Source organism: Oncorhynchus nerka, unplaced genomic scaffold, assembly GCF_034236695.1.
Source record: "Oncorhynchus nerka isolate Pitt River unplaced genomic scaffold, Oner_Uvic_2.0 unplaced_scaffold_1191, whole genome shotgun sequence".
In the NCBI taxonomy this organism is placed as follows: domain Eukaryota; kingdom Metazoa; phylum Chordata; class Actinopteri; order Salmoniformes; family Salmonidae; genus Oncorhynchus; species Oncorhynchus nerka.
In genome coordinates this window covers 120889-144461 of record NW_027040150.1, presented here as the reverse complement: position 1 = coordinate 144461, position 23573 = coordinate 120889, and the positions used below count along the sequence as shown (strand labels likewise).

At 42.0% G+C, this 23573-nt stretch overlaps 1 protein-coding gene across 5 annotated transcripts in view; it reads right to left on the bottom strand.

Moving 5' to 3' along the window:
• LOC135569191 (NLR family CARD domain-containing protein 3-like) overlaps positions 1 to 22948 on the bottom strand; it is a 48953-nt gene extending 26005 nt beyond the window's left edge. For 2 of the 5 annotated variants that reach the window (XM_065015989.1, XM_065015990.1), the window contains exons 1-2: positions 22855 to 22948; positions 21629 to 21817 (exon numbers count right to left, since the gene is read on the bottom strand). In XM_065015989.1, the coding sequence (XP_064872061.1) occupies positions 21629 to 21801 (173 nt within the window). In that variant the 5' untranslated portion in view covers positions 21802 to 21817; positions 22855 to 22948. Of the gene's footprint in view, positions 1 to 1729; positions 2099 to 6774; positions 7443 to 21628; positions 21818 to 22854 lie in introns of those variants that run through there. The other 3 variants (XM_065015987.1, XM_065015988.1, XM_065015991.1) reach the window with 3 other exon arrangements.
• Between the last annotated feature and the right edge of the window lie 625 nt (positions 22949 to 23573).

Here is a 23573-nt window from a genome sequence, read left to right as displayed (position 1 = left end):
CTCCACAGACCCCGGATTGAGAACCCCTGCAGTACCTCCACAGACCCCAGATTGAGAACCCCTGCAGTACCTCCACAGACCCCAGATTGGGAACCCCTGCAGTACCTCCACAGACCCCAGATTGAGAACCCCTGCAGTACCTCCACAGACCCCGGATTGAGAACCCCTGCAGTACCTCCACAGACCCCGGATTGAGAACCCCTGCAGTACCTCCACAGACCCCGGATTGAGAACCCCTGCAGTACCTCCACAGACCCCGGATTGAGAACCCCTGCAGTACCTCCACAGACCCCGGATTGAGAACCCCTGCAGTACCTCCACAGACCCCGGATTGAGAACCCCTGCAGTACCTCCACAGACCCCGGATTGAGAACCCCTGCAGTACCTCCACAGACCCCGGATTGAGAACCCCTGCAGTACCTCCACAGACCCCGGATTGAGAACCCCTGCAGTTCCACAGATGGATTGAGAACCCCTGCAGTACCTCCACAGACCCCGGAATTGAGAACTCCTGCAGTACCTCCACAGACCCCGGATTGAGAACCCCTGCAGTACCTCCACAGACCCCGGATTGAGAACCCCTGCAGTACCTCCACAGACCCCGGATTGAGAAATTACCTCCACAGACCCCGGATTGAGAACCCCTGCAGTACCTCCACAGACCCCAGATTGAGAACCCCTGCAGTACCTCCACAGACCCCAGATTGGGAACCCCTGCAGTACCTCCACAGACCCCAGATTGAGAACTCCTGCAGTACCTCCACAGACCCGGATTGAGAACCCCTGCAGTACCTCCACAGACCCCGGATTGAGAACCCCTGCAGTACCTCCACAGACCCCGGATTGAGAACCCCTGCAGTACCTCCACAGACCCCGGTTGAGAACCCCTGCAGTACCTCCACAGACCCGGATTGAGAACCCCTGCAGTACCTCCACAGACCCCGGATTGAGAACCCCTGCAGTACCTCCACAGACCCGGATTGAGAACCCTGCAGTACCTCCACAGACCCGGATTGAGAACCCCTGCAGTACCTCCACAGACCCCGGATTGAGAACCCCTGCAGTACCTCCACAGACCCCGGATTGAGAACCCCTGCAGTACCTCCACAGACCCCGGATTGAGAACCCCTGCAGTACCTCCACAGACCCCGGATTGAGAACCCCTGCAGTACCTCCACAGACCCCGGATTGAGAACCCCTGCAGTACCTCCACAGACCCCGGATTGAGAACCCCTGCAGTACCTCCACAGACCCCGGATTGAGAACCCCTGCAGTACCTCCACAGACCCCGGATTGAGAACCCCTGCAGTACCTCCACAGACCCCGGATTGACAACCCCTGCAGTACCTCCACAGACCCCGGATTGAGAACCCCTGCAGTACCTCCACAGACCCCGGATTGAGAACCCCTGATTTAGCAGATGCTCTTATCCAGAGTGATCATACAGTAAGTGCTTTCATCTTAAGATATCAAGGTGAGACAACCACATATCACAGTCAAATATACAGGATACAAACATTCCATTTCAGCTAAACAATGGATATATAGCGTTTTGCTAAGAAACTAATTTTCATACACATCTAAAATATACTAATAACAAATCCGAGGACAGTAATTGAAGGTAGCCAAGAACAACTATTTCTGATTTTTTTTTAAAAGGTGAAAAACTGTGTAAATAGCATTTAGGAAATAAACACTCAATAGTTTTTAAACACAATTGTAATCTCACCTCTTAGGTTTGATGTCATGTTCCCCAGAGAGACTCATTTTAGAGGCAGGGCCCCCCTCCTCTCTCTCCTCAGGGAGACTCATTTTAGATGCAGGGCCCCCCTCCTCTCTCTCCCCAGAGAGACTCATTTTAGATGCAGGGCCCCCCTCCTCTCTCTCCTCAGGGAGACTCGTTTTAGAGGCAGGGCCCCCCTCCTCTCTCTCCTCAGAGTGTCTCATTTTAGAGGCAGGGCCCCCCTCCTCTCTCTCCTCAGAGTGTCTCATTTTAGAGGCAGGGCCCCCCTCCTCTCTCTCCTCAGAGTGTCTCATTTTAGAGACAGGGCCCCCCTCCTCTCTCTCCCCAGAGAGACTCATTTTAGAGCACTGGCCCCTAAACAGAGATCCAACATGTTGGTTGTGGTTAACGGTAATTTTTGAATGTCAATTGTTCTCATTTATTAACTATCTCTTATAAAACATTTACAAACAGACATAGAAACAGTCATAAGATGTAATGCATCACATGAATATGTAGTTGTGACATTTCATCTCCATAGTAACTGTCAATAATAATAATAATAAGTCACTGTTTGTTAAGGTAGTTATAGACAGTACAGCAACAATAATAATAATAATAATAATAATAATAATAATAATAAGTCACTGTTTGTTAAGGTAGTTATAGACAGTACAGCAACAATAATAATAATAATAATAATAATAATAAGTCACTGTTTGTTAAGGTAGTTATAGACAGTACAGCAACAATAATAATAATAATAATAATAATAATAAGTCACTGTTTGTTAAGGTAGTTATAGACAGTACAGCAACAATAATAATAATAATAAGTCACTGTTTGTTAAGGTAGTTATAGACAGTACAGCAACAATAATAATAATAATAAGTCACTGTTTGTTAAGGTAGTTATAGACAGTACACCAACAATAATAATAATAATAATAAGTCACTGTTTGTTAAGGTAGTTATAGACAGTACAACAACAATAATAATAATAATAATAAGTCACTGTTTGTTAAGGTAGTTATAGACAGTACAGCAACACAAGGCCATGTCTCACACTTATTTATATTAATCAAAAGTGGCTTTTTATTGTCTTTCAATCTGTTATTTTCTAAACGTATCTGAGAATGTAGACAGAAGGGCTAAAACGGACATTATTGATCTGAGGGGGGAAATGATTGATTTCAGTTTCAACTGTTCTGCCTTGTTATTATTCAACCATACTGGTCATTTATGAACATTTGAACATCTTGGCCATGTTCTGTTATAATCTCCACCCGGCACAGCCAGAAGAGGACTGGCCACCCCACATATGCTCTCTCTAATTCTCTCTTTCTTTCTCTCTCTCGGAGGACCTGAGCCCTAGGACCATGCCCCAGGACTACCTGACATGATGACTCCTTGCTGACCCCAGTCCACCTGACTGTGCTGCTGCTCCAGTTTCAACTGTTCTGCCTTATTATTATTGACCATGCTGGTCATTTATGAACATTTGAACATCTTGGCCATGTTCTGTTATAATCTCCACCGGCACAGCCAGAAGAGGACTGGCCACCCCACATAGCCTGGTTCCTCTCTAGGTTTCTTATAGGTTTTGGCCTTTCTAGGAGTTTTCCTAGCCACCGTGCTTCTACACCTGCATTGCTTGCTGTTTGAGGTTTTAGGCTGGGTTTCTGTACAGCACTTTGAGATATCAGCTGATGTACGAAGGGCTATATAAATACATTTGATTTGATTTGATTGATCCATTCAGAAAGGTTTTTTGCAACAAGTGAGAGATTTTATATTATGTAAAGTAGACTAGGTTATAATGTATAGTAGTGGTTTGTTAGTGATATGTAGATTTTATATTATGTAAAGTAGACTAGGTTATAATGTATACTAGCAGTTTGTTAGTGATATGCAGATGAAAGTCTATACCTCAGATATAGCCTACATGTCATCGATGACCAGCCTAAACCTGTTCAGATCAGTTCACATAATGTTATAGTCCTACCAGTAGCAGGACAGAGAATCTACACTGTATATGCAAACATATGTGGACACCCCTTCAAATTAGTGGATTCTATTTCAGCCACACCAGTTGCTGACAGGTGTATAAAGTCGGACAGCCAGCCATGCAATCTCCATAAACAAACATTGGCAGTAGAATGACCTAACTGAAGATCTCAGTGCCTTTCAACGTGGCACCGTCATAGGATGCCACCTTTCCAACATGTCAGTTTGTCAAATATCTGCCCTGCTAGAGCTGCCCCGGTCAACTGTAAGTGCTATTATTGTGAAGTGGAAACGTCTCGGAGCAACAACGGCTCAACAGTGAAGTGGTAGGCCACTCAAGCTCAGAGGACTGGCTCGCCAAGTGTGGAAGCACATAAAAATGATCTGTCCTCGGTTGCAACACTCACTACCGAGTTCCAAACTGCAATGTCAGCAAAATAACTGTTCATCGGGAGCTTCATGAAATGGATTTCCATGGCCAAGCAGCCGCACACAAGATCACCTTGCGCAATGCCAAGCATCGGCTTGAGTGGTGTAGAGCTCGCTGCCATTGGACTCTGGAGCAGTGGAATCTGGGTTTGGTGGATGCCAGGAAAACGCTTCCTGTCCGAATGCATTGTGCCAACTGTAAAGTTTGGTGGCGGAGGAAAAATAGTCTTGGGCAGTTTGGGGAAGGCCCTTTCCAGTTTCAGCATGACAATATCCCCGTGCACAAAGCGAGGTCCATACAGTAATGGCTTGTCGAGATCGGTGTGGAAGAACTTGACTGGCCTGCACAGAGCCCTGACCTCAACTCCATTGAACACCTTTGGGATGAATTGGAATGCCGACTGCGAGCCAGGCCCAATCACCCAACATCAGTGCCCGACCTCCCTAATGCTCTTGTGGCAGAACGGAAGCAAGTCCCCGCAGCAATGTTCCAACATCTAGTGGAAAGTCTTCCCAGAAGAGTGGAGGCTGTTATAGCAGCAAAGGGGGACCAACTCCATAGGAATGCCTATGATTTTGGAATGAGATGTTCGACTAGCAAGTGTCCACATACTTTTGGTCATGTAGTGTATATCACCTAATCTAAATCAAATCAAATGTTATTGGTCACAATGTCAGAGCGGCATAGACTAAAATACAGTAGAATAGTATAGAATACAGTATATACATATGATATGAGTAATACATAGACTAAGATACAGTAGAATAGAATAGAGTATATACATATGAGATGAGTAATACATAGACTAAGATACAGTAGAATAGTATACAGTATATACATATGAGGTGAGTAATGCATAGACTAAGATACAGTAGAATAGAATAGAGTATATACATATGAGATGAGTAATGCATAGACTAAGATACAGTAGAATAGTATAGAATACAGTATATACATATGAGATTAGTAATGAATAGACTAAGATACAGTAGAATAGATTACAGTATATACATATGAGATGAGTAATGCATAGACTAAGATACAGTAGAATAGATTACAGTATATACATATGAGATGAGTAATGCATAGACTAAGATACAGTAGAATAGAATTTCCTTCAAATCAACACATTTATCTGTCTTCTAATGCAGTGGTGTAAAGTACTTCAGTAAAATACTTTAAAGTACTACTTCAGTAGTTTTTGTGGGTATCTGTCCTTTACTTTACTATTTATATTTTTGAACAACTTTTACTTTCACTTCACTACATTCATAAATAGAATGATGTACTTTTTACTCCGTACATTTTCCCTGACAGCCAAAGGTACTCATTACATTTTGAATGCTTAGCAGGACAGAAAATTGTCCAATTTGCACAATTATCAACAGAACATCGCTGGTCATCCCTAATGCCTCTGATCTGGAGGACTCACTAAACACAAATGCTTTGTTTTTAAATGGTGTCTGAGTGTTGGAGTGTGACCCTGGCTATCCATAAATTAAAATAACAAGAACATTGTGCAGTCTGGTTTTCTTAATATAAGGAGTTTTCAATTATTACAACTTTACTTTTACTTTTGATATTTAATTATATTTAAAACCAAATACTTCTAGACTTTTCCTGAAGTAGTATTTTACTGGGTGACTTTCACTTTTACTTGAGTCATTTTCTATTAAGGAATCTTTACTTTTACTCCAGTTTGAGAACTGAGTTCTGTTTCCACCACTGTTCTAACGTTCCATATGAGTCACAGTTTCAACAGACATTCTGGAACTGAGTTCTGTTTCCACCACTGTTCTAACGTTCCATATGAGACACAGTTTCAACAGACATTCTGGAACTGAGTTCTGTTTCCACCACTGTTCTAACGTTCCATATGAGTCACAGATTCAACAGACATTCTGGAACTGCGTCAGCTACAAAATTACTTTCCATTTCATATCAGGAAATAAAGTAACAATCACTGGGGGAATTAGTTTTGCATTGCCCGGCTCCCCGGGGAAGCAGAGTTTAAGCATTTTAGACCATTCCATTGGTCCATAAATTATATGTCCACTCACCTGTAGCACCGGGCCATGCAAAACAAACCTCCCACTGTCGCAGGGCACTGAGACACTGAGTTCTAAACCCAGACGCGTTTCTTCAAGACATCTCTCTTACATTCTTTTTGATAAACATATAATTTACTCAAAACCAAGTTTAGCTGTGTTTTTTTTCTCCAAGATGTGAGTTACTGTAGGACTTTAATAATTGTAAGCAGTCCTACAAACCAAAAAGGTTTTAATTTGAGAATGTTCATTTGTATGCCTCGAATATTAAATTATTTTAAAATATTTGATGATTAGTTGAATCAGGTGTGTAAGTGCTGGTAAGAACAAAAGGATGGAGGAACCCTGAGATAAACATAAAACCATATAATTGAAAAGCTCTTCCACCATCTTTACCAGACGTGTTACTGATAACATGTCGGCCTACTGATTAGTTTACACTTTGAAAACTGCTGTCTGTCAGCAACTCAGCTCAAGTAGCAGTTCTACTAACTAGTAATATCTCATTCTAGGTATTCATTCACGTACTCTGTCCATTAGAATAGATTATTGTTCAGAAATACTTACTTTATTTTTCAATAATCTCCATATAGTCTTTTCTGCTCTGTCGTCTCAAAATGGATCCTGAACAGAAGAACAACTTTACTTTCTGTTTCAGCTCAGCCGCCTCCCCACCCTGATAATAAAGTGTTATATTGGTATCTTCCACTAGATGGCAGTAAACACCTGTTGTATCTAGACTTTACAACTATGTGTTCTGTTTCATACAGGCAGTGTCCCAGAGGAGGAGCGTTGCTCTAGGATCAGGTCCCTCCTCTCCCTGTAATCTGATTCATTATGATCTAGGATCAGGTCTCCTTCTCTCCATGTAATCTGATTCATTATGATCTTGGATCAGGTCCCCCTCTCCATCTAATCTGATTCATTATGATCTAGGATCAGGTCCCCCCTCTCCATGTAATCTGATTCATTATGATCTAGGATCAGGTCCCCCCTCTCCATGTAATCTGATTCATTATGATCTAGGATCAGGTCCCCCCTCTCCATTTAATCTGATTCATTATGATCTAGGATCAGGTCCCCTCTCCATGTAATCTGATTCATTATGATCTAGGATCAGGTCCCCTCTCCATGTAATCTGATTCATTATGATCTAGGATCAGGTCCCTCCTCTCCATGTAATTTAATTAACTATTATCTAGGATCAGGTCCCCCCTCTCCATGTAATCTGATTCATTATGATCTAGGATCAGGTCCCCCCTCTCCATGTAATCTGATTCATTATGATCTAGGATCAGGTCTCCCTCTCCATGTAATCTGATGCATTATGATCTAGGATCAGGTCCCCCCTCTCCATGTAATCTGATTCATTATGATCTAGGATCAGGTCTCCCTCTCCATGTAATCTGATTCATTATGATCTAGGATCAGGTCCCCCCTCTTCATGTAATCTGATTCATTATGATCTAGGATAAGGTCTCCCTCTCCATGTAATCTGATTCATTATAATCTAGGATCAGGTCTCCCTCTCCATGTAATCTGATTCATTATGATCTAGGATCAGGTCCCCCCTCTCCATGTAATCTGATTCGTTATGATCTAGGATCAGGTCCCCCCTCTCCATGTAATCTGATTCGTTAAGATCTAGGATCAGGTCCCCCACTACTGGATCAGACCGTCTGCTAAATGACTCACTACTCGATCAGAGCATCTGCTAAATGATTCACTACTGGATCAGAGAGTCTGCTAAATGACTCCCTACTGGATCAGAGCATATGCTAAATGACTCACTACTGGATCAGAGCATCTGCTAAATGATTCACTACTGGATCAGAGCATCTGCTAAATGATTCACTACTGGATCAGAGAGTCTGCTAAATGATTCACTACTGGATCAGAGCATCTGCTAAATGACTCACTACTGGATCAGACCGTCTGCTAAATGATTCACTACTGCATCAGAGCATCTGCTAAATGACTCACTACTGCATCAGAGCGTCTGCTAAATGACTCATTACTGAATCAGAGCGCCTGCTAAATGACTCACTACTGGATCAGAGCGTCTGCTATATGACTCATTACTGGATCAGAGCGTCTGCTATATGACTCATTACTGGATCAGAGCGCCTGCTAAATGACTCACTACTGGATCAGAGCGTCTGCTAAATGACTCATTACTTGATCAGAGCGTCTGCTATATGACTCATTACTGGATCAGAGCGCCTGCTAAATGACTCACTACTGGATCAGAGCGTCTGCTAAATGACTCACTACTGGATCAGAGCGTCTGCTAAATGACTCACTACTGGATCAGAGCGTCTGCTAAATGACTCACCTCTGCATCAGAGCGTCTGCTAAATGACTCACCTCTGCATCAGAGCGTCTGCTAAATGACTCACCTCTGCATCAGAGCGTCTGCTAAATGACTACAATGTAAATGTAAATGATGCAGCCACCACTATGCTTGAACATATGGAGAATGGCAGTCAGTAAGGGGTTGTATTGGATTTGCCCCAAACAGCCACCACTATGCTTCAACATATGGAGAATGGCAGTCAGTAAGGGGTTGTATTGGATTTGCCCCAAACAGCCACCACTATGCTTCAACATATGGAGAATGGCAGTCAGTAAGGGGTTGTATTGGATTTGCCCCAAACAGCCACCACTATGCTTCAACATATGGAGACTGGCAGTCAGTAAGGGGTTGTATTGGATTTGCCCCAAACATAACACTTTGTATTCAGGACAAAAAGTGAACTGCTTTGCCACCGGCTTCCTTCTTTTCACTCTGACAATGAGGTTAGTATTGAGGAGTAACTATAATGTTGTTGATCCATCCTCAGTGTTCTCCTATCACAGCCATTAAACTCTGTCAGTTAGGTTAGTATTGAGGAGTAACTACATTTACATTTACATTTAAGTCATTTAGCAGACGCTCTTATCCAGAGCGACTTACAAATTGGTGCATTCACCTTATGACATCCAGTGGAACAGCCACTTTACAATAGTGCATCTAAATCTTTTAAGGGGGGAGAAGGATTACTTTATCCTATCCTAGGTATTCCTTAAAGAGGTGGGGTTTCAGGTGTCTCCAGAAGGTGGTGATTGACTCCGCTGTCCTGGCGTCGTGAGGGAGTTTGTTCCACCATTGGGGGGCCAGAGCAGCGAACAGTTTTGACTGGGCTGAGCGGGAACTGTACTTCCTCAGTGGTAGGGAGGCGAGCAGGCCAGAGGTGGATGAACGCAGTGCCCTTGTTTGGGTGTAGGGCCTGATCAGAGCCTGGAGGTACTGAGGTGCCATTCCCCTCACAGCTCCGTAGGCAAGCACCATGGTCTTGTAGCGGATGCGAGCTTCAACTGGAAGCCAGTGGAGAGAGCGGAGGAGCGGGGTGACCTGAGAGAACTTGGGAAGGTTGAACACCAGACGGGCTGCGGCGTTCTGGATGAGTTGTAGGGGTTTAATGGCACAGGCAGGGAGCCCAGCCAACAGCGAGTTGCAGTAATCCAGACGGGAGATGACAAGTGCCTGGATTAGGACCTAACTATAATGTAGTTGATCCATCCTCAGTGTTCTCCTATCACAGCCATTAAACTCTGTCAGTTAGGTTAATATTGAGGAGTAACTATAATGTTGTTGATCCATCCTCAGTTTTCTCCTATCACAGCCATTAAACTCTGTAACTGTTTTAAAGTCACCATTGGCCTCATGCTGAAATCAATGAGTGGTTTCCTTCCTCTCCGGCAACTAAGTTAGGAAGACGCCTGTATCTTTGTAGTGACTGGGTGTATTGATACACAATCCAAAGTGTAATTAATAATAACTTCACCAGGCTCAAAATCATATTCAATGTCTGCTTTTGTTTTTCCCATCTACCAATAAGTGTCCTTCTTTGTGAGGCATGGAGATGGAGATAGGAATTTGGACTTGTGGTTTTACTTAATTCTCCGTACTGGCTAATGATTATAAAGCTGATTCTGAAATAATCATTAATTCATACATTGCGCCCCTGACCTGAGAGGATGGAAGTTCAATATGTAGCTAGATGTAGACGGCTAATGTTTAATAGTTAACTAGCGAACGTTGCGAACCAAGCTTTTTAGCCAAGTAGCCGAGGACATAAAATAAAGGTATGTACAGTATTTATTACCTCTCTTATCCTGCCTCATTTACACATGCTGTATATAGATCTACTGTATTTATTACCTCTCTCATCCTGCCTCATTTACACATGCTGTCCACCTGTAGCACCACTCACCTGTAGCACCACCCACCTGTAGCACCACCCACCTGTAGCACCACCCACCTGTAGCACCACTCACCTGTAGCACCACCTACCTGTAGCACCACCTACCTGTAGCACCACCTAGCACCACCTGTAGCACCACCCACCTGTAGCACCACTCACCTGTAGCACCACCCACCTGTAGCACCACCCACCTGTAGCACCACTCAGCTGTAGCACCGGGCCATGCGAAACAAACTTCCCACTGTAGCAGAGACACCGAGTTCTAATCCCAGACGCGTTTCTTCAAGACATCTCTCTTACATTATTTTTGATAAACATATAATTTACTCAAAACCAAGTTTAGCTGTGTTTTTTTCTCCAAGATGTGAGTTACTGTCGGACTTTAATAATTGTAAGCATTCCTACAAACCCAAAAGGTTTTAATTTGAGAATGTTCATTTGTTTGCCTCAAATATTAAACTGTCTTCAAATATGTGATGATTAGTAGAATCAGGTGTGTAAGTGCTGGTAAGAACAAAAGGATGGAGAAACCCTGAGATAAACATAAAACCATATCATTGAAAAGCTCCTCCACCATCTTTACCAGGCGTTTTACTGATAACATGTAGGTCTACTGATTAGTTTACACTTTGAAAACTGCTGTCTGTCAGCAACTCAGCTCAAGTAGCAGTTCTACTAACTAGTAATATCTCATTCCAGATATTAATTATCTTATTCTGTCCATTAGAATAGATTATTGTTCAGAAATACTTAATTTATTTTTCAATAATCTCCATATAGTCTTTTCTGCTCTGTCGTCTCAAAATGGATCCTGAACAAAAGAACAACTTTACTTTCTGTTTCAGCTCAGCCGCCTCCCCACCCTGGTAATAAAGTGTTATATTGGTATCTTCCACTAGATGGCAGTAAACACCTGCTGTAACTAGACTTTACAACTATGTGTTCTGTTTCATACAGGCAGTGTCCCAGAGTTGAAGTGCTGATCTTGGATAAGGTCCCCTCTCCATGTAATCTGATTCATTATGATCTAGGATCAGGTCCCCCCTCTCCATGTAATCTGATTCATTATGATCTAGGAGCATGTCTCGCTCTCTCCATGTAATCTGATTCATTATGATCTAGGATCAGGTCCCCCCTCTCCATGTAATCTGATTCATTATGATCTAGGATCAGGTCCCCCCTCTCCATGTAATCTGATTCATTATGATCTAGGATCAGGTCCCCCACTACTGCATCAGAGCGTCTGCTAAATGACTCACTACTGGATCGGAGCGTCTGCTAAATGATTCACTACTGGATCAGAGCGACTGCTAAATGACTCACTACTGGATCAGAGCGTCTGCTAAATGACTCACTACTGGATCAGAGCGTCTGCTAAATGATTCACTACTGGATCAGAGCGTCTGCTAAATGACTCACTACTGGATCAGAGCGTCTGCTAAATGACTCACTACTGGATCAGAGCGTCTGCTAAATGACTCACCTCTGCATCAGAGCGTCTGCTAAATGACTCACCTCTGCATCAGAGCGTCTGCTAAATGACTCACTACTGGATCAGAGCTTCTGCTAAATGACTCACTACTTGATCAGAGCGTCTGCTAAATGACTCACTACTTGATCAGAGCGTCTGCTAAATGACTCACTACTGGATCAGAGCGTCTGCTAAATGACTCACTACTGGATCAGAGCGTCTGCTAAATGACTCACTACTGGATCAGAGCGTCTGCTAAATGACTCACTACTTGATCAGAGCGTCTGCTAAATGACTCACTACTGGATCAGAGCGTCTGCTAAATGACTCACTACTGGATCAGAGCGTCTGCTAAATGACTCACTACTGGATCAGAGCGTCTGCTAAATGACTCACTACTTGATCAGAGCGTCTGCTAAATGACTCACTACTGGATCAGAGCGTCTGCTAAATGACTCACTACTGGATCAGAGCGTCTGCTAAATGACTCACTACTGGATCAGAGCGTCTGCTAAATGACTCACTACTGGATCAGAGCGTCTGCTAAATGACTCACTACTTGATCAGAGCGTCTGCTAAATGACTCACTACTTGATCAGAGCGTCTGCTAAATGACTCACTACTGGATCAGAGCGTCTGCTAAATGACTCACTACTGGATCAGAGCGTCTGCTAAATGACTCACTACTGGATCAGAGCGTCTGCTAAATGACTCACTACTTGATCAGAGTGTCTGCTAAATGACTCACTACTGGATCAGAGCGTCTGCTAAATGACTCACTACTGGATCAGAGCGTCTGCTAAATGACTCACTACTGGATCAGAGCGTCTGCTAAATGACTCACTACTTGATCAGAGCGTCTGCTAAATGACTCACTACTGGATCAGAGCGTCTGCTAAATGACTCACTACTGGATCAGAGCGTCTGCTAAATGACTCACTACTGGATCAGAGCGTCTGCTAAATGACTCACTACTGGATCAGAGCGTCTGCTAAATGACTCACTACTTGATCAGAGCGTCTGCTAAATGACTCACTACTGGATCAGAGCGTCTGCTAAATGACTCACTACTGGATCAGAGCGTCTGCTAAATGACACACTACTTGATCAGAGCGTCTGCTAAATGACTCACTACTGGATCAGAGCGTCTGCTAAATGACTCACTACTGGATCAGAGCGTCTGCTAAATGACTCACTACTGGATCAGAGCATCTGCTAAATGACTCACTACTGGATCAGACCGTCTGCTAAATGACTCACTACTGGATCAGAGCGTCTGCTAAATGACTCACCTCTGCATCAGAGCGTCTGCTAAATGACTCACCTCTGCATCAGAGCGTCTGCTAAATGACTCACCTCTGCATCAGAGCGTCTGCTAAATGACTCACCTCTGCATCAGAGCGTCTGCTAAATGACTCACTACTTGATCAGAGCGTCTGCTAAATGACTCACTACTGGATCAGAGCGTCTGCTAAATGACTCACTACTTGATCAGAGCGTCTGCTAAATGACACTACTGGATCAGAGCGTCTGCTAAATGACTCACTACTGGATCAGAGCGTCTGCTAAATGACTCACTACTGGATCAGACCGTCTGCTGAATGACTCACTACTGGATCAGAGCGTCTGCTAAATGACTCACTACTGGATCAGAGCGTCTGCTAAATGACTCACTACTTGATCAGAGCGTCTGCTAAATGACTCACTACTGGATCAGAGCGTCTGCTAAATGACTCACTACTTGATCAGAGCGTCTGCTAAATGACTCACTACTGGATCAGAGCGTCTGCTAAATGACTCACTACTGGATCAGAGCGTCTGCTAAATGACTCACTACTGGATCAGACCGTCTGCTAAACGACTCACTACTGGATCAGTGCGTCTGCTAAATGACTCACTACTGGATCAGAGCGTCTGCTAAATGACTCACTACTGGATCAGAGCGCCTGCTAAACGACTCACTACTGGATCAGTGCGTCTGCTAAATGACTCACTACTGGATCAGAGCGTCTGCTAAATGACTCACTACTGGATCAGAGCGTCTGCTAAATGACTCACTACTTGATCAGACCGTCTGCTAAATGACTCACTACTGGATCAGAGCGTCTGCTAAATGACTCACCTCTGCATCAGAGCGTCTGCTAAATGACTCACTACTGGATCAGAGCGTCTGCTAAATGACTACAATGTAAATGTAAATGATGCAGCCACCACTATGCTTGAACATATGGAGAATGGCAGTCAGTAAGGGGTTGTATTGGATTTGCCCCAAACATAACACTTTGTATTCAGGACAAAAAGTGAACTGCTTTGCCACCGGCTTCCTTCTTTTCACTCTGACAATGAGGTTATTATTGAGGAGTAACTATAATGTAGTTGTCCCATCCTCAGTGTTCTCCTATCACAGCCATTAAACTCTGTCAGTGAGGTTAGTATTGAGGAGTAACTATACTGTTGTTGATCCATCCTCAGTGTTCTCCTATCACAGCCATTAAACTCTGTCAGTTAGGTTAGTATTGAGGAGTAACTATAATGTTGTTGATCCATCCTCAGTGTTCTCCTATCACAGCCATTAAACTCTGTCAGTTAGGTTAGTATTGTGGAGTAACTATATTGTTGTTGATCCATCCTCAGTGTTCTCCTATCACAGCCATTAAACTCTGTCAGTTAGGTTAGTATTGAGGAGTAACTATAATTTAGTTGATCCATCCTCAGTGTTCTCCTATCACAGCCATTATACTCTGTCAGTTAGGTTAGTATTGAAGAGTAACTATACTGTTGTTGATCCATCCTCAGTGTTCTCCTATCACAGCCATTAAACTCTGTAACTGTTTTTAAGTCACCATTGGCCTCATGCTGAAATCAATGAGAGGTTTCCTTCCTCTCCGGCAACTAAGTTAGGAAGACGCCTGTATCTTTGTAGTGACTGGGTGTATTGATTCACCATCCAAAGTGTAATTAATAATAACTTCACCAGGCTCAAAGGCAAATTCAATGTCTGCTTTTGTTTTTCCCATCTACCAATAAGTGTCCTTCTTTGTGAGGCACGGAGATGGAGATAGGAATTTGGACTTGTGGTTTTACTTAATTCTCCATACTGGCTAATGATTATAAAGCTGATTCTGAACTAATCATTAATTCATACATTGCGCCCCTGACCTGAGAGGATGGAAGTTCAATATGTAGCTAGATGTAGACGGCTAATGTTTAATAGTTAACTAGCGAACGTTGCGAACCAAGCTTTTTAGCCAAGTAGCCGAGGACATAAAATAAAGGTATGTACAGTATGTATTACCTCTCTCATCCTGCCTCATTTACACATGCTGTATATAGATCTACTGTATTTATTACCTCTCTTATCCTGCCTCATTTACACATGCTGTATATATATAGATCTACTGTATTTATTACTATATTTTCTCTTATCCTGCCTCATTTACACATGCTGTATATAGATCTACTGTATTTATTACCTCTCTTATCCTGCCTCATTTACACATGCTGTATATAGATCTACTGTATTTATTACCTCTCTTATCCTGCCTCATTTACACATGCTGTATATAGATCTACTGTATTTATTACCTCTCTTATCCTGCCTCATTTACACATGCTGTATATAGATCTACTGTATTTATTACCTCTCTTATCCTGCCTCATTTACACATGCTGTATATAGATCTACTGTATTTATTACCTCTCTCATCCTGCCTCATTTACACATGCTGTATATAGATCTACTGTATTTATTACCTCTCTTATCCTGCCTCATTTACACATGCTGTATATAGATCTACTGTATTTATTACCTCTCTCATCCTGCCTCATTTACACATGCTGTATATAGATCTACTGTATTTATTACCTCTCTCATCCTGCCTCATTTACACATGCTGTATATAGATCTACTGTATTATTGCTTGTATGTTGGTTCATTCCATGTGTAACTCTGTGTTGTTATATGTGTCGAACTGCTATGCTTTATCTTGGCCAGGTAAATAGTTGTTCTCAACTAGCCTACCTGGTTAAATAAAGGTGTTCTCAACTAGCCTACCTGGTTAAATAAAGGTGTTCTCAACTAGCCTACCTGGTTAATAAAGGTGTTCTCAACTAGCCTACCTGGTTAAATAAAGGTGTTCTCAACTAGCCTACCTGGTTAAATAAAGGTGTTCTCAACTAGCCTACCTGGTTAAATAAAGGTGTTCTCAACTAGCCTACCTGGTTAAATAAAGGTGTTCTCAACTAGCCTACCTGGTTAAATAAAGGTGTTCTCAACTAGCCTACCTGGTTAAATAAAGGTGTTCTCAACTAGCCTACCTGGTTAAATAAAGGTGAAATAAAAATATAAAAATTAAACAGTATGACAGGGTGATAGACCTTCCCCTGGTTAATTAAAGGTGTTCACAACAGCCTACATGGTTTACCATAAAGTGATATTCACTATATTACCCACTGGTTAAACAACACATGTGGTGTAACATGTCTTCCCCAGTGATATTACCCACTATATTACCCACTATTATCACAACACATGTGGTGTAACATGTCTTCCCCAGTGATATTACCCACTATTATCACAACACATGTGGTGTAACATGTCTTCCCCAGTGATATTACCCACTATTATCACAACACATGTGGTGTAACATGTCTTCCCCTAGTGATATTACCCACTATATTACCCACTATTATTACAACACATGTGTTGTAACATGTCTTCCCCAGTGATATTACCCACTCCAATTTTCACAAGTGATACATGTGTTGTACCATGTCTTCAACCCAGTGATATTACCCACTATTATCACAACACATGTGGTGTACCATGTCTTCCCCAGTGATATTACCCACTATATTACTATTATCACAACACATGTGGTGTAACATGTCTTCCCCAGTGATATTACCCACTATTATCACAACACATGTGGTGTAACATGTCTTCACCAGTGATATTACCCACTATTATCACAACACATGTGGTGTACCATGTCTTCCCCAGTGATATTACCCACTATTATCTATTATCACAACACATGTGGTGTACCATGTCTTCCCCAGTGATATTACCCACTATATTACCCACTATTATCACAACACATGTGTTGTACCATGTCTTCCCCAGTGATATTACCCACTATTATCACAACACATGTGGTGTACCATGTCTTCCCCAGTGATATTACCCACTATATTACCCACTATTATCACAACACATGTGGTGTACCATGTCTTCCCCAGTGATATTACCCACTATATTACCCACTATTATCACAACACATGTGGTGTAACCATGTCTTCCCCAGTGATATTACCCACTATTATCACAACACATGTGGTGTAACATGTCTTCCCCAGTGATATTACCCACTATTATCACAACACATGTGTGGGCTCCATGGCAGATGCCTCGGTTTTTCGGGTTGACTGCCTTGCCTGGTTCACCAATTACTTTGCAGACAGAGTTCAGTGTGTCAAATCGGAGGGCATGTTGTCCGGTCCTCTGGCAGTCTCTATGGGGGTGCCACAGGGTTCAATTCTCGGGCCGACTCTTTTCTCTGTGTATATCAATGATGTTGCTCTTGCTGCGGGTGATTCCCTGATCCACCTCTACGCAGACGACACCATTCTATACACTTTCGGCCCGTCATTGGACACTGTGCTATCTAACCTCCAATCGAGCTTCAATGCCATACAACACTCCTTCCGTGGCCTCCAACTGCTCTTAAACGCTAGTAAAACCAAATGCATGCTTTTCAACCGATCGCTGCCTGCACCCGCTTGCCCGACTAGCATCACCACACTGGATGGTTCCGACCTTGAATATGTGGACACCTATAAGTACCTAGGTGTCTGGCTAGACTGCAAACTCTCCTTCCAGACCCATATCAAACATCTCCAATCGAAAATCAAATCAAGAGTCGGCTTTCTATTCCGCAACAAAGCCTCCTTCACTCACGCTGCCAAGCTTACCCTGGTAAAACTGACTATCCTACCGATCCTCGACTTCGGCGATGTCATCTACAAAATTGCTTCCAACACTCTTCTCAGCAAACTGGATGCAGTTTATCACAGTGCCATCCGTTTTGTCACTAAAGCACCTTATACTACCCACCACTGCGACTTGTATGCTCTAGTTGGCTGGCCCTCGCTACATATTCGTCGCCAGACCCACTGGCTCCAGGTCATCTACAAGGCCATGCTAGGCAAAGCTCCGCCTTATCTCAGCTCACTGGTCACGATGTCAACACCCATCCGTAGCACGCGCTCCAGCAGGTGTATCTCATTGATCATCCCTAAAGCCAACACCTCATTCGGCCGCCTTTCGTTCCATTACTCTGCTGCCTGTGACTGGAATGAATTGCAAAAATCGCTGAAGTTGGAGACTTTTATCTCCCTCACCAACTTCAAACATCAGCTATCTGAGCAGCTACCCACTATTATCACAACACATGTGTTGTAACATGTCTTCCCCAGTGATATTACCCACTATTATCACAACACATGTGTTGTAACATGTCTTCCCCAGTGATATTACCCAGGCACCACTGCAGCACCACTGCAGCACCACTGCTGATTATTGTGTGACTTGTTTAAGCTCATTTCTCCTCCTGAACCTCTTTAGACTTGGGGCCATAACAAAGGGGCTGAATACTTAATGATTCAAGACATTTCAGCTTTTCATTTTAAATACATTTTGTAAAGACTTCATAAAACATAATTCCACTTTGACATTATGGGGTGTTGTGTGTTCAGGCCAGTGACCCCAAAACATCTGAATGAATCCATTTTAAATTCAGGCTTTGACACAACAAAATGTGGAACAATTCAAGGGGTGTGAATACTTTCTGAAGGCAAACCTAAAACCAAAATGGAGAGCTCTCCACTAAAGTTTTACAAACAATTAAACCCAGGCGCCCCGAAAATAATATTAAAAAGTTTGGTCCATGGACACAGAGGGGTTAAACACTAAAGTTACCGACTAGCTTGGCTAGCTAGCAGGTCGTTCGTCTGAACAACAAACTTCGGTACCTCAACACTGTAGCGAACTCCATCGTTATTCCCGAAGATCACCTCAGCCTACTCTGTGCGATTACTTCATAGCTAGGCAAATAAGGTAATGTTATGAAACTGGGCTCCATGGCAGATGCAGTGAACTAGTTTTCATCAGAAAAAACATTGTTAAAAATGTAAGGTGTCCAGCCTACTTGAAGAGCCCCGAAAAATTATATTCAAAAGTTTGGTCCTTGGATACAGAGGGGTTAAACACTAAAGTTACCGTCCATCTAGTGAAGAGAGGAGGGGTTAAACACTAAAGTTACTGTCCATCTAGTGAAGAGAGGAGAATCAGACAGTGGAAGCGTAAAGATAGCTAACAAACATTTGTATATTGCACTGTTCCGTACAATTGACCTTATTTTAGCTCCTAAAAACGTAATACTTCCAGGTCAACTGTAATATGAATACCAATGTAAAGCACAATTTCTCCCCTTCCCAGCTAAATCAATGAGGAGACCTTCAGGCTGCCCATCTCTGCATGAATGAAGGCAATGAGCAGCCAGTGGAAAATACTGAGCATAGGGGTTGGCAATGTTCTGTAGTTAGTCATGATTGGCTCAGTGTTCTGTCACTCATGGAGACACTATGTCACCTCAACATCTACAGGGAGATCTCGAAAAATAAAGCCCATTGGATGCTGCCATAAAGTTACATTAGAAGTGTCCATCCAAAAGGCTCAAGTGTTTCTACAATTCCCTATGGGAAAAATGCAAGGTGGAAAAACTATTGGAACCATTTCCCTGTTTGACCGCTAGGTGTTATGGGTATTATGACACCTCCACTGTGGGGCTCTATAAACTATTGGAACCATTTCCCTGTTTGACCGCTAGGTGTTATGGGTATTATAACACCTCCACTGTGGGGCTCTATAAAACTATTGGAACCATTTCCCTGTTTGACCGCTAGGTGTTATGGGTATTATAACACCTCCACTGTGGGGCTCTATAAAACTATTGGAACCATTTCCCTGTTTGACCGCTAGGTGTTATGGGTATTATAACACCTCCACTGTGGGGCTCTATAAAACTATTGGAACCATTTCCCTGTTTGACCGCTAGGTGTTATGGGTACTATAACACCTCCACTGTGGGGCTCTATAAAACTATTGGAACCATTTCCCTGTTTGACCGCTAGGTCTTATGGGTATTATGACACCACTGTGGGGCTCTATAAAACTATTGGAACCATTTCCCTGTTTGACCGCTAGGTGTTATGGGTATTATAACACCTCCACTGTGGGGCTCTATACTATTGGAACCATTTCCCTGTTTGACCGCTAGGTGTTATGGGTATTATAACACCTCCACTGTGGGGCTCTATAAAACTATTGGAACCATTTCCCTGTTTGACCGCTAGGTGTTATGGGTACTATAACACCTCCACTGTGGGGCTCTATAAAACTATTGGAACCATTTCCCTGTTTGACCGCTAGGTCTTATGGGTATTATGACACCACTGTGGGGCTCTATAAAACTATTGGAACCATTTCCCTGTTTGACCGCTAGGTGTTATGGGTATTATGACACCTCCACTGTGGGGCTCTATAAAACTATTGGAACCATTTCTCTGTTTGAGCGCTAGGTGTTATGGGTATTATGACACCTCCACTGTGGGGCTCTATAAAACTATTGGAACCATTTCCCTGTTTGACCTCTAGGTGTTATGGGTATTATGACACCTCCACTGTGGGGCTCTATAGATCAAATGAAACGGGAGAATCTAGAGAATGTAACAATATTAGTTTCATCTTGCTGTGATGTAACAATATTCGCTGTGATGTAACAATATTCACTGTGATGTAACAATATTCGCTGTGATGTAACAATATTCTCTGTGATGTAACAATATTCACTGTGATGTAACAATATTCGCTGTGATGTAACAATATTCACTGTGATGTAACAATATTCACTGTGATGTAACAATATTCTCTGTGATGTAACAATATTCACTGTGATGTAACAATATTCGCTGTGATGTAACAATATTCGCTGTGATGTAACAATATTCTCTGTGATGTAACAATATTCACTGTGATGTAACAATATTCGCTGTGATGTAACAATATTCACTGTGATGTAACAATATTCACTGTGATGTAACAATATTCACTGTGATGTAACAATATTCGCTGTGATGTAACAATATTCACTGTGATGTAACAATATTCGCTGTGATGTAACAATATTCACTGTGATGTAACAATATTCGCTGTGATGTAACAATATTCGCTGTGATGTAACAATATTCACTGTGATGTAACAATATTCGCTGTGATGTAACAATATTCGCTGTGATGTAACAATATTCGCTGTGATGTTCAGCCCCCAAAATGAAAAAAATAAACTAAATAATTTCCTAGAATTGAACTCAGACCACTTTCTCTTTGGTCACAGACGGACAACATCACTTAGTGTTTCCAGCTGAAGATGTGATGAATCTGCACACATTTGAATGGTGTCTCTGCACCGCTCAGTTGACGTTTAGGGGAAAGTATCAGACACTACAATCTATGAATCTTAGAAAAGTAATATTTTACACATGAAGGTACCCAGAAGACTTAATTTCTGATGAAAAAACACAAATGTGAAAAAATTATGGATATAAACTCTTCATAAATTCTTAAACAAAATTGTAATCTCACCTCTTAACGTTGGTGTCATGTTCCCCAGAGAGACTCATTTTAGAGAATTGGCTGCCCTCCTCTCTCTCCCCAGAGAGACTCATTTTAGAGAATTGGCTGCCCTCCTCTCTCTCCCCAGAGAGACTCATTTTAGAGAATTGGCTGCCCTCCTCTCTCTCCCCAGAGAGACTCATTATCGAGCAATGACCCCTAAACAGAGATCCAACATGTCATTGAATTATAATACATGAAAAAATATACAAATTGTAAAATATCCTCAATATACGAATATATGAACAATATGTTTTTTCATTTCATTGCCTACGCAATATATGAACAACATGTTATTGAATGTGACTTGCCTACACCCAGTTAGCTATATGAACAACATGTTATTGAATGTGACTTGACTACACCCAGTTAGCTATATGAACAACATGTTATTGAATGTGACTTGACTACACCCAGTTAGCTATATGAACAACATGTTATTGAATGTGACTTGACTACACCCAGTTAGCTATATGAACAACATGTTATTGAATGTGACTTGACTACACCCAGTTAGCTATATGAACAACATGTTATTGAATGTGACTTGACTACACCCAGTTAGCTATATGAACAACATGTTATTGAATGTGACTTGACTACACCCAGTTAGCTATATGAACAACATGTTATTGAATGTGACTTGACTACACCCAGTTAGCTATATGAACAACATGTTATTGAATGTGACTTGACTACACCCAGTTAGCTATATGAACAACATGTTATTGAATGTGACTTGACTACACCCAGTTAGCTATATGAACAACATGTTATTGAATGTGACTTGACTACACCCAGTTAGCTATATGAACAACATGGTATTGAATGTGACTTGACTACACCCAGTTAGCTATATGAACAACATGTTATTGAATGTGACTTGACTACACCCAGTTAGCTATATGAACAACATGTTATTGAATGTGACTTGACTACACCCAGTTAGCTATATGAACAACATGTTATTGAATGTGACTTGACTACACCCAGTTAGCTATATGAACAACATGTTATTGAATGTGACTTGACTACACCCAGTTAGCGCCATTTTGTATGATTGAACTGTCACGTAGCTGTCCCAGGTGAAATGGACTGTTACATCTGAGTGTTTTACTGTCATTCACTATACTAAAATAACACCAGACATTGCATTTCTCTACACACTTTACAATAATCACTGGGAAGAGTCTTACCTTGTAGCCTGAATTCACAACCAGAACATGTCAAGTCATTGAGATATTTTCCGTTGTGCTGAGAGAGAACCTTCCTGATGACAAGTGTCTCTGTATCTATAATCTAGGTTCAGTTGATCTTTGGATGCAATAATATCTGGTCAAAGTCTAGTGACACAACACCATAGTATATCATAACCATAACAGCAGTTGGCCAGTAAAGGCCATGGAATACTATAAAACAGGGTTCGTCAACTAGGTTTGGCTTCGGGACAATTGTTTTCTGAGTTAAAGTCGGCAGGCCAGAGCATAATTAGAATATAATATTATCACAATTAATAGGCTGAGTTAATGAATAGGCTGAATTAATGAACAGGCTGAATTAATGAACAGGCTGAATTAATGAATAGGCTGAATTAATGAACAGGCTGAATTAATGAATAGGCTGAATTAATGAATAGGCTGAATTAATGAACAGGCTGAATTAATGAATAGGCTGAATTAATGAACAGGCTGAATTAATGAATAGGCTGAATTAATGAATAGGCAGAATTAATGAACAGGCTGAATTAATGAATAGGCTGAATTAATGAACAGGCTGAATTAATGAATAGGCTGAATTAATGAACTGGCAGAATTAATGAACAGGCTGAATTAATGAATAGGCTGAATTAATGAACAGGCTGAATTAATGAACTGGCTACACTAATGAAATGGCTACACTAATGAATAGGCTGAAT